We start from the raw sequence: 12,548 nt of genomic DNA, 5'->3' as shown, positions 1-12,548 counted from the left end.
TCACAGAGTGCAACCATTACCACAATCAATTTTAGAACATTTTCATTGCCCCCATATGAGCCCCATTGGACTTGCTTATTGTGGACATTTCATACAAGTGGAATCATATACTATGTGACCTTTTGTGACTGATTGCTTTCATGTAGTCCAATGTTTTGAAGGTTTGTGCATGTTGTAGCGTGTATCAGTATTCCATTCCTTTTTGTGGCTGAGTAGTATTTCATTTTCATCATCTGATATACTACATTTTGTTTATTCATCCATCAGTTGCTGGACATGTGGATTGTTTCCACATGTTAGTTATTATAATGCTGCTATGATCATTCATGTGTAAGTCTTTGTGTGGATATATGTTTTCATTTTTTCATTCATTTTCATTCCTACAGACCTAGGAGTGGAATTGCTGGATCATATGGTAACTCTATCTAACATTTTGAGGATTGTTCAGTGGTTTTCCAAAGTGGCTGCCCCATTTTACAACCCCACCAGCATGTATGAGGCTCCAATTTCTCCACACCTCACCAACACTTATTTTCCGTTATTTATTTATTTATTTTAAAAATTTATTTTACTTATTTTGGCTGCGTTGGGTCTTTGTTGCTGCGCGCAGGCTTTCTCTAGTTGCGGCGAGCAGGGGCTACTCTTCGTTGCGGTGCACAAGTTTCTCATTGCGGTGGCTTCTCTTGTTGCAGAGCATGGGCTCTAGGCGCACGGGCTTCAGTAGTTGTGGCACGTGGGCTCAGTAGTTGTGGCTCGCAGGCTCAGTAGTTGTGGCGCACGGGCTTAGTTGCCCCACAGCATGTGGGATCTTCCTGGACCAGGGCTTGAACCCGTGTCCCCTGCATTGGCAGGTGGATTCTTAATCACTGTGCCACCTGGGAAGCCCTTATTTTCTGTTTTTTAAATAGCTTTCCTAGTGGGTGTGAAGTGGTATTTCACTGTGGTTTTGATTTGCATTTCCCTAATGACTAATGATGAGTGTCTTTTCACGTGCTTATTGGCCATTTGTGTATCTTCTTTGGAGAAATGTCTATTCAGGTCCTTTGCCCATTTTTAATTGGGTCATTTGTCTTTTTATTATTGTGTGTAAGCTTTCTTTATATACTCTGGACACCAGTCTCTCATCAGACATATGATTGGCAAATATTTTCTTCCATTCTGTGGGTTGTCTTTTCACTTTATTGATAGTGTCCTATGAACCACAAAAGTTTTAAATTTTGATGAAGTCCAATTGATCTATTCTTTGATGACTTGTGCTTTTGGTGTGGTACCTAATAATCTATTGCCTAATCCAAGGTCACAACGATTTACACCTGTGTTTTCTTCTAAGAGTTTTATAGCTTTTAGCTCTTACAGCTAGGTCTGTGATCCATTCTAAGTTCACTTTTAACACAACGTGAGGTAGGAGTCACTCTTCATTCTTCTGCACGTGGGTATTCAGCTGTTCCACCACCACTTGTTGAAAAGACTATTCTTTCCCCCACTGAACTGTCCATGGCCCTTTGTAAGCAGGTCTTTTCTTAGTCCTGTGACCTCATCTTCTGTCCCACCACTACTCCAGCTCGCCCCCCATCGCCAGCCCCACTAAATGATTTTTTTTCCCCAAATGAGCCAGGTTTCTTCTCACCTCTGGCCCACTTCTCTACATGCTGTTTCTTTTACTGGAAAATTTCCCTGACCTTCTTTCCCCATCACCTGGCTATCTTCTCCAATTATCTGGCAGGCCTAGGCTTACATGTCTTCCAAAAAGCCTTTCCTAAGCTCCCAATAAAGTTTTAACACAGGTCTGTACTCCCCAAGGACCCTGTACTTCTTAACCCCAAGAGGAGCTTTTTTTGTCCCTGGTACATAGTGGGGATTCAGTAATTATGTTGAATGGATGAAGCCCAGAAGTCAAGGAAGAAGACTAATTTGTACTGTGTGCTGCTGCAGAGAGTTAAGGAGAATGAGATCTGAAAAAAAAAAAATGCCACTAGGCTTTGACTATTTTTGTCATTACAGATAGGAGTTTCAGCAGCGCTGGGATGCCAAAGCCAGCATGGGGTGAGAAGTGAATGCTGGGATGCGGAAGCCAGCATGGGGTGAGAAGTGAATGCGGAGGAGAAAGTGAAGCTTCAGTTACAAGCTATTTGTGCCCGAGTTCGTTTGTGAGGGAAGAAGGGAACTAGATTGGCGCCACAGAACAGCTTAAAAAGACAGAGTCAGGGGCTTAGTTTTATGGGTATGCGTCCATCTGCTGCATTCCAGAGCCTCAGAGAGTTCGACTTCTGATGAGAGGCCCTTCCTTGGCTTCTTATGACGTAAATTCCAGGGCCTGGCCATGATTTCCCCTCCTGCTACCCCCTCACCCCTGGCCTCTAACTATGTGTGAACACACACACCAACACCCTGTATTTGTGCTGACCTCAGCAGCCCAGGGACAGATTCTGGGAATGACCAAGGCCTTGTCCCAAACTGGGCTAAGCTATATCCAGCCCAGGAAAAGACAGCCTATAAGAGTCGTTTGTTTGGGTAGAAAAAGGAACGAACAGGTCTAACATCTCGGCGGCACCAGAATGACCACGTCTTCCCTCTCTGCCCCTCATTCCCTGGCATCCCCACCCCGCCTCCAGGTCACTCAGATAGGCTAGAATGACATAGCTGCAAGGTTGTAATTTTTCATCGTCTTGTTGTCTTCCTCCTGAGCTGCCCCCACGTCCCTGGCATGTTCCTCCCAGAGGTAGATGTGCCTGATGCTGAGCCCACCCACCTGGTTAGTGCTAGCCACCAGCCTCAGGCAGCTCACCGCGTGCCCCATGCTCTGTGCAACGACCTCCTGATCCCGCCGCCCGTCCAGGAGCTGGCCCAGCAAGGTGAGGCTGGCGCAGCGCCGTGGCGTCCCCTCGGGCTCGTAGCCCGGCTCCGCCTGCCCCCTCTCCAGGGCGTGCCTGCCGTCCACGCTGGTGCCCGTCAGCACCGGCACCCTCCTCAGGTCTGCTGGGTGCTTCAGGATGGCCGTCAGGGGGTTCCCTGCGCTAACACTGTGGGTCCAAAAGAAGGACTCGTCCAGACTGTAGGCCTCCCAGGGGAGATGGACCTCCAAAACCTTCATGTCGGTTAACACGGCTCCTGGTGGGTTGTCAGGGGCGTAGGGGCTCTTTTTCTGCGTGCCCGAGGCCTTCTGGCTGTGTCGTTCGGCGCATGGTAGGGGACCCAGTGGTAGAACAGGAACGGTCTGCAGAGGATCGGGTCCTTCTGGGCCAGGAGGGTGCGGAAGTGACGGAGGAGCCTGGCAAGGGGCTCCTCCCTGTAGAAGAGGAGGAGGAAGTGGGCCAGCACCGGGGGTCCCCGCTGCGGAAGAGCTTGCCCAGGAAGCCCAGGTTGGAGAACTCCAGGAGCGCCCAGCGCTGGGACCCCAGGGTGTCCACTTTCCACTGAATGTGGCTGATGAAGTTGGGGGCGCACAAGGCGTCGTCCTCCAGCGGCAGGAAGTACTCCGAGAGCTTCGCGGCGCAGCTCATGAGGAAGGCGTGGTCCGGTGGGAGTAGGGCTCCTGGTAAGAGGCCCCCGCCCCGACGCCGCCCTCGGGGGGGACAGGCCTCTGGCGGGGTGTGGATCAGCAGCAGCTGCCCCACCGAGATCTGGGGGCCAAAGAGGCTGGAAATGCGGAGGACGGTCTCCCTGAGCCAGGTCAGGCCAGCGCCCGCCAGGTGGGCCAGCACCGTGAGGCGCTTCTGCTGCACCTTCGAGGTGGCGCGGACACGGGGAGCGGCGTGTACGGGAGGCCGCTGCGGTCTGGCCGGGGCGCCTCGAGCAGGTGCCGAGCGTCAGCCACGCCGGGGCGGCCCGCGGCGCGGTCAGCGCGCAGGCAGCCCGGGTGGATGCTCTGCGGCACCGGCTGTCTTTCCGCCCTCGCTGCTGGGCTATTTCCCACCCCAGAGGGCAGGTTCAGGTCCTCGCTCCGCAAAGTGTGGGCCTTAGTCCAGCAACATCGCCCCGTTTGGAAGCTTATTAGACATGCAGAATCTAGTGAAGCAAGAGTCTGCATTTTAACAAGGTCACCAGGTGCCTGAGCTGGGGAGCTGCGTCCCCACGGGCCTCTGAGGCTTCTTTGAGCCGGAATTTTGTGGCACATGGTTTAAGTGCTCAATAAATATTAGCTCTTTTTCCTTTTTAATTTTTGGCTGTGCCACTCGGCTTGTGGGATCTTAGTTCCCCCACCAGGGATCGACTCTGTGCCCTCGGCAGTGTAAGCGCCGAGTCCTAACCGCTGGACCGCCAGGGAATTCCCAATATTAGCTATTTTTATAGTCATTGTCATTCCTTTTGACTTTACCCAGCTCATCTTTCCAAAGCTCTCCTTTAAAGGAGATCGACTAGAAAAGGCCCTTCTCCTGGGAGTCAGGAGCCCAAGACTGTTGTCTCAGCTCTGCCACCGACTACGTGGCCTCCAGCGGGTCCCTGTACCCCTGAGCTCAACACTGGTGAACTGGACACGTGGCCCGAAGGCCCCCTCGCCCCCCAGGGTTCTCTCACGCAGTGATCCCCCCCTCCTGCAGCGGCCGCGTTACCTCTTCCCTCCTTCCCCCTCCACACAGAGGCCTTGGCAGGGAGAGGACTCTCGGCCGGGCCCGCTGCCCCTCGCCTTCCCCCCTTCTTCCCTCTGAGCCCCTCCTTCTCCTGATGCTTCTGGTCCCCTGGGGAGCCCACTCCCCTCCTCGGAACGCACTCTTCTTTCTCTGCTGGGTTTTTTCCAAAGGTGAGATTCTGCCAGTCTTCTAGTGGCTCCAGATCCTTCCTTCTCCTATAACTGCCCTCCTGCGGCCTTGGCAGAGGCACCGCCTGGTCCTCCTTTCATAAAAAGAACAGCGTTTAGCCTCTAGTGGTTTCCCATGAGCCTTTCCAGGGAAAGAGCGGGTCAGTCTCCCCAGAGCAAGCCCAGCGCATTCTCAGGATGTCTGACCACTGGCCAGAGTATCCAGGGCTCAAGCAGTATTTGCTGTCTTCCTTACCTTAACAAATATGGGGGGAAATGCAGCTTCTGTGTGGACCAGTGGGTCTGGCCAGGTCCGCACCCCAGCCCCCTCAGAGCCTCCTGCTCTCCGGTGGGAGGTACAGGGCATTTCCAAGACTCTACCTGTCCACACCCACCACACACCCTTAATCCCCACAGTGAGAGCAACTGTTGCTACCTGGGCTTCGATAGCCATCCTGTTCTGGTCGTCTTCAACTTCCCTGGGGACTTTCAGAGTGAACAAGAGCCACAGGAACCCGCCGCCCACCAAGGTGATGCAGCAGTGCCGGGCGAAACCCTGCATGGCAGCTCCTATAGCAAGAGGGCAGGAGGGCGACAGGATGGCAGGGGGTGCTCCCTGGTCCACGCCTCCACCTCCCGGACTCCTGGGAGGCTGGCCCTCCCGACGGCCCTGTTCCAGCCTTCCTCTCACCACGGTTAACTCACTTCCCAGGCCCACCTGTCTGTCTGACCTGGGAACCTGAGCCTTCTTCCCGGCCTCAAGAGGGGAGGCCACCTGTCCTGGGACGTTTGCTGCCTTCTCTTTTTAGGTTTGTCTGGAGATTCCACTTCCCCAGGGCTCCCCCTGTTCAAATGGTAACAGTCTGCTGGGCCTTCAGTGATGAGGGCCGTTTATCTTAGAAAGATGGCCACCACCCACCCCTACTTTTTAAAACAAAAGTCAAACAATTTATTAAAATAGCTGAACTTGAAGTGTTGCTAAGTGCTAAGCAATTTGGTGCCTTTCTTACTTCTTGTAAAGGGCTTCCTTAATTTATCCCAATCCTTAATCTCATTCACAGACCTTGATTAGAACATGATTCTGGGACTTCCCTGGGGCGCAATGGTTAAGAATCCACCTGCCAATGCAGGGGACACGGGTTCGATCCCTGGTCCGGGAAGATCCCACATGCCGCGGAGCAACTAAGCCGGTGTGCCACAACTACTGAGCCCGCGCTCTAGAGCCCATGCCCTGCAACAAAAAAAGAACACGATTCTGTTAACTCAGAGTAAAAAAAAAAAAAAAAAATCCTTTTGTGAGTGGTGGGCTGCTGGAATTCAGGCTGGCTCAGACTCAAAAGCACTTGTGTGCTTTTTTCCCTGTTAGTGTCTTTTCTCCGGAGAGAATATGTTTTTCTGATTGTTTCTAAATGATCAGAGGAAAGGCTCTGATATACCTTGTCTCCCACTCTTGGTCATCTGTCTGCCTAGTCAGGACACAAAAGGAAAGAAATCGTAGTAATTTCTATGCTCCCAAGGCTATACTATTCTCTAATTTCCCCATTTTCATGGTTCCCTGCCATTTTAGTATTTTGGTAGAGGTAACCATGCTTCCCTCCCTTAACCATTTAGCTTTTTGATAAGAGTTACAGAAACAGTACTTATTTATGGTAGGAAGGCTTAAACTTTCCTTGCCTGGATTCCTTAAGTCAGATAGGTCATTCAGATACAAACCACTACATGTAACAGAAATAGGCTTCTTTTTTCTAGAACATAAATAACGTGGATACATATACTGACTGAATAAAAGGCTCTGCAACTATAGCCGGAGGAATTCACCCTCAAGGGAACAGCCCTGTTCCCTCTGCCCCTCCTGTGCGGTTTACCTGTCACACCAGCGGGAGCACTGCCCTCGCTCAGCCCTGAGTTTGACAGGCTCCTGGGAGACCAGGAGAGAGAGAAAGAGGAGTTGGGGTGCTGAGGACCCGCGCAGCAAACTGGGCCCCTCCCCCCAGCTCTCCAGCCTTGAGCTAAGCTCCTCTGTGACGTTGCTCTGTGTCCTGCCACCTGTCCCATCATCAGGGCTACACCCGGCCAGGACTTACCTGTGGGCGGTGCTTACCTGAGAAGCACAGAACTGCCCCCCAGCACGCCCTCCCTCTACCCCGTCCCTCTTGCCCTCGGGGGTCGGCTCCCGACTCTCGTTCCCTCTCACCTTCTGACTTCGTCACCCCTGCAATTACCCTTTTTCACTTCTGCGACGTTGCCACTTCTCCCACTCTACTGGACCATTCCTGGCACTGTAAAAAGGACATCTGCTATCTTCCGGTGGGTAAAAAAAGCAGAAAGCAAATCCCTCCCCGAATTCGTGTTCTCTCCAAATCCTACCCCATCCCTCTGCAGCCCTCAAGAGCAACAGCCCTGGAAAGCTGTGTTGTCATCATCGGTCTCACTTCGCCGCCATTTCCTCCTGCATCTCACTCAGCCCCTTCCTCCCTGAGACACCCTTCCCATGCAGCGCTCGCCAGCCCGGCCTTCCTTTCCTGGTTCTTTCCCTGGCTTCTCCTCTTCCCAGCCAGTGACTGTCGAGCGTCCCAGGGTTCTGACCCAGTCCCGTGGCTTTAGGTGCTGTGTACATTACAGGCGTGTGCATACACGTGTGTACATACATACACATATAAGGTGTGTGTCTACATACATCCTTTCATATATACGTACGTTTCATATATACGTGCACACGCACACACACACAGACACACACACACATGCACACACTGAGAACTCCTAGGGCTGATCTCACCTCCAGCTTTGGCCTCTGTCCTGAGCTCCAAATTACCTGACTCTTCACCACCTCCTTTTGGATGACAGGTATCTTACTTTTAACAGAGCCAAATAGAATTATAGACTCTTCCTATTTTCCCAAATCTTTTCCTCCCCAAGTTTTCCCCATCTCAGTAAAGAGCACCACCATTTTTTCCAGCTACTCATGGGAAAAATCCTCAAAGCCTCTCTCTCCTTAACACTCCATGTTCAATCTACTCAGTCCTGTTATCTTTTCCTTCAAAATGCATCCGGAATACGACCCTTTCTCTCCATCTCTGCTGCTACAACCCGAGTCCACACCACCATCATCTCCTGCCTGGACCACTGCCACCACCTAACTGGTCCCCCCCTCCACCCTTGTTCTCCTGCAACCTTCCCTCCACGCGGCAAAGAGGTCTTTTACATTGTAGACCAAGTCATATCCCTTCGCGAACTCCAGACCACAGCCTCCTGGGTCCTGCCTGACTGGCCATCTGTCTCTTTGACTCCATCTCCCGTCCCCCCACCCTCCCCGCCCCTCCTCCCCCTTGGGGGAGGGAGCATCCCTTGGACAAACCAAGCTGTTTCTCAACTCAGGCCTTTGCATTTGGTCTTCTTCTTCGAACTTTCCTCCGGAGACTTTCCGAGAACCGACCCCTCCCTATACTCACATCGGAGCTCAGACGTTCTTTCTCCGGCCTCCAGTCATCGTGGCTAAAGTCGCCTCTCGCCACCTCTCCCGTCCTCCCGTTGCGCGACCGCGTATTCTATTTTCCTTAGCATTTCTTTCTACCAGAAGCTATCCTCCTTGTATGTGTCGCTGTCTGTCTCTATTCCCTAGGCTGATGGCCCGGCCTTTGTTTTATTCAATGCCACATCCACAGCACTTCGCACAGTACCTGGCCCAGAGAGCGAGCTCAACAAGTATGCATTAAGTCACTAGTTATCGGGATTATGCGATACGGTGAGTGGTCATCTATCTCTTCCACAAACATGTGCTGGGTGCCAGGGACACAGCAGTGCCAGGAGGACCGGGCAGTACAACAGAGAAGGGCAATACGTGCGCAATGGTTAAGAGCTCAGATTCTCGACTCAGACTCAGACTCGGGCCAGAATGTGCTTCTGCTAAACTTACTGGCCATGTGACCTTGGCCACATGACCCGGTCTCTCTGAACCCCAGTTCCTCATCTAGAAACTAAAGATAACGATGGCTACTCTCCAGTGTTCTTATGAGGATGAGAAGAAATCACCCACAGGAAAATGCCCCGCATACAGCAAGCACTCAATAAATGTCAGCACTTGTGTGCTAACAGTGACTGTTTTTCAGACACGGAGACCAGCACTGCCTTCCTTTCTGTCATATTTGAGACGCCCATCTCCCTTTATTCCTAAATCCCCACCCAAATTTTTACTTTTAGACTCTTACACACTCCTTAAACACTCGCACTCCTCTGAGGGCTTTAGAGGGGGCAAACAGTGGAGGAAGAGGGGAAAATACGTATTTTTTAATTGAAGCACAGTGACGTAAAATGAAAATAAATACTAAACAAGCCCTGGCAGGCCCCTCGGCAGCAGCGCAGATCGGGGTGAGCCGTCTGAGATGCTGTGCTTGTTGCCATGGTGTGTCCCAGGTGTGGGCTCCAGACTTTGCTGGAAGTCAGAGCTCTCCTTCCAGCCTAGAAGCATGAACGTGAGCCCCGGCAGGGAGGTGGGGAGATGGGCAGGAGCTCACCTCTATCCCTCCGGCATCTCTCTCTGGTGCTCCCACTGGTGCTCTCTTGGTAACCATTGTTCTCCCCGAAGGTCAGCAAACTCATCACCCCACCAGGCTCTCCAGGGAGGTGGCTCCACCCAGAACACACTCGGACCACAAGCACGTCTGGTTGGCCCACACACTGTTTTTTAGAAATTTGAAGATTGAACATCTAAAAATTAGGAGAGATTGTATAAATAATTAGACTTCTGGCTTCTCTTGAAAAATTGCAACTTGCTGCCACCCTGGCCTGAGCAGTGATGGCCCCGGTAGCCAGACGTGCATTCTCTTCTTCAGAGTCCACCTGGCTGGTTTCTCTCATTTATTTCTGTCCCCTGAAGGCATTTGAGTCTTTGGCCTCTGCTCTAAGTCAGGTCTTGGGAGACTCGAAGACTATGCTACGTCCTGGTCTTATTAAACTGGGAACCTGAAAAGATGGGGCACAAAGTGACCCCTTGAGTTGAAGGGCTGTGGGCAGAGAGGTAGGAGGGAAATGAATAGAAGATTGCAGCCAAGTGAATAATAAACAGTACAAAGCAGACCGAAGAGATTAAGCAATAGGGATTGATCTTGTATGTGACGTGGACAGCGTTCTGGAGGATGTAGGGAAGACATGGCAAGGAGCAATGGCCAAACCTTGAGGTGAGGTGGGTGTGAAGAAACCACTGCAGCTACATCTTCTTGAAAGCTAGCAAACAACAGGAAAAACTAACCTCCAAGCAGCATTTTTTTCCAACTGAGGGTCAGAATCCATAACAGGTTACAAAACCAACCTCATGAGTCTCAACCGGCACGTGCATCACTGTATAAGGGCAAGTATTGTTTTGTGAAACCGTTAGAATGTAAGCGAAGGTACTACAGATAACAGTCCAGAAAGTGTGAAACCAGCGTGGCTTAGAGGGGAGAGAATGGACACATGTTGGCAGCTGCAGGGCCAGCTGGTGGTCAGCTTTGGGATGGGGTTTCCATGTCCTCTTTCCTCAGCTTGGTGTTTAGGGAAGATCACAGGCTCCAGTGTTCCCACTCCAGTCCTAGCTCTGTTGTCACCTGTGTGTTTGCCTAATAAACTCTTCTGAGTCTCCGTTTCTCCATTTAAGAAATGGTGACAGTACCCCCCATCTACTTCACAGGGTTGGTACGTCCAATAGACTATGAATTACGCCGCTGGTGTGGTCTTATTCTTGCTCGCACAGGATCTCTAGGTGCTCAAATAGCATCCCCTCCTGCCAGGGGAGAGAAGAAAGGGACTCGGCATTAGGATTTTGTGTCAGACCCTGTGCCGGACAACATGTGACAGGATTTGGTTGAACACTAGATTTCAAATGAGCACGGTGGATTTGGGAGTGCTCTGGGAAGTTCAGATATAATTAGTGTAGAAGTCCTTTTATTCCTGTTGCAAGACTTTCATCCCGGATGCAGAGAATTTCAAACATTCCAACCATCCAAGGTCCTAGAGCATGCTGAGAGGGGTCCTCAGTCCAGAGACCTTCCTTAGGGGTGACGGTGGCGGCTGCAGTGTGAACAGGGAACTTGAGTTCTCTCTGCCTCTCAGCTTTTCCCAGCAGATTCCAGAACCTCCAAAGTGGCCCAACCTGAATGGGAGGAAACACCCCGAAGGGAGTGTGGCTAACGCTGCTGCCCCGCCCCAGCCCTATGGGCAGGGCTGGCGGCACCAGGACTGAGGCTCCCTGGGGAGGGACCCACACACCCAGGTAAACCAAAGTCCTGATCCTGGATCCCTTTGGGCTGAGCCAGAGAGAAGGGGTCCCAGGACTGGAGAGGAAGAGCGGATGCGGAGGAGGAAGAGGTATTACCAGGTGCCTCCCCAGGCCCAGCCTCCCAGGGACAGAAGCCCAGGGATGAGACCCCTGTCTCCGTGGGAGTTGATCTGCAAGGGCAGCCCCCGTAGCTGCGGCTGGGGCAGAACCGGGAGCACAGAAGTCCCACCAAAGAGACGTCCAGCAGAGCAGGAAGGGTTGCTGGTTCCAGGGAAATAATCAGGGCAGGGGAGCTGGGGAATGTCAGGGGCGCATCCCAGTGCGTGGGCTCCCCCCATACACACACTGATCTGTTGTGAGACCTCTTCCTGCTTCCCCTGGGCAACCAGATTCTCCTCCTTGTCCGGCCCAAAACTCCATCCTCGGCCAGACAGAGCCACAGACACTAAAGGCTATTTCCCTTCCCCTTCAACAAACGTGTGGAGCTCCTACCACGTGCCTGGTCCCGGGCTGGAGACCGTGACTCCCTCCCTCCAGCGGTTTACAATCCGGTGGAGACCCTTGCCTGTGTAGGGCAAGAGGGCAGGGACGGCAGTGGAAAAAGACAAATACCTGGTTAAAGGAACAGGAATAAAGAGACGTCGTGGGAGTGCACAAAATAAATAAAGCAAAACAAGGAGGCCACCAAGGCGGCAGCTCATCCTGAGATCTCAAGGTCTGTGGGTCTGTCTCCACAGGGGACATCTGACACCAAGCATTCCAGGGCCCCCGAAGGGGTGGGAGAGGACGACAGTGGACTAGAGGGAGGGGCCGAGCTGGATCGTGAGGAGGCCAAGGAAAGGCCTGTGCGTCGGTGAAATTAGGGGAAAGGAGAGGAGAGAGGAGGTCCAGCAGCGTTGGGGAGGGACGGGCGCTGTGGAAGGGACGCCGCGCAGAGGCAGGGGGCCAGGCGGAAGGCAGACGCACGCCCACCCCGCGCGCCAGGAAAGCGGTCGGAGGCGGCGGCGGCCTCGGGGCGGGAGCTGCCCTCCACGTGCGCTACGTGCCGCGCGGGCCGCCCCCTTCGCGGCCGCCGGGGAGCCGGCTTCCCCGCTCCCGGAGCCCAGTCCGGAGGTGGGCGCGGGACCAGGTCGCCCCCCGGTTTGCGAGTCTGCGGCGCCCGGAAGGAACGCGGGGGCACCCCATCACCGGGCGGCCGGCCCGGGGTGCAGGATGCAGAGCCTGCCCGACCCCACCCGGGGTCGGGCAGGCTGTTCGGGAAGCCTGGGGGCTGAGCGGGCAGGAGGAGGATAGACACCCCAGGGACGTGTGCGAGGCTCCGGGGCCGCACACAGGCGGCGGCTGGAGACGGAGCCCGGCGGGGCGGGGTGTCGTCCCGGGTGAGGAGGGGTTCCTGGAGACGTGGCACCCGGACAGGGCTCGGTTACGCTCCGGCCGCCGGGACTGCCACCCACCGGCCCCGGTCCCGGCCGCGACGCCGGCCCGCCCCTGCCTCGCTGCCAGCTGCACCGAGACACGGACCTCCGGCCGAGAGCACAGCCCAGCCACTGGGGAGCCCGG

The 12,548-nt window shown here is 53.6% G+C and overlaps 1 protein-coding gene across 1 annotated transcript; it reads right to left on the bottom strand.

Moving 5' to 3' along the window:
• Nucleotides 1–2,626: 2,626 nt before the first annotated feature.
• On the bottom strand, nucleotides 2,627–7,178 carry LOC309799329 (alpha-1,3-mannosyl-glycoprotein 4-beta-N-acetylglucosaminyltransferase-like protein MGAT4E; the record flags this gene model as incomplete). Its single annotated transcript, XM_082612277.1, is given in 6 exon segments — nucleotides 2,627–3,166; nucleotides 3,169–3,323; nucleotides 3,326–3,722; nucleotides 5,172–5,305; nucleotides 6,601–6,653; nucleotides 7,168–7,178. Coding segments are annotated over 6 exon segments (1,290 nt in total).
• Nucleotides 7,179–12,548: the final 5,370 nt, after the last annotated feature.

Source organism: Mesoplodon mirus (genome assembly GCF_964341445.2).
Source record: "Mesoplodon mirus genome assembly, chromosome: 3".
In the NCBI taxonomy this organism is placed as follows: Eukaryota; Metazoa; Chordata; class Mammalia; order Artiodactyla; family Ziphiidae; genus Mesoplodon; species Mesoplodon mirus.
The sequence above is the reverse complement of the archived record's forward strand: the minus strand, read 5'-3'. Positions and strand labels throughout refer to the sequence as shown.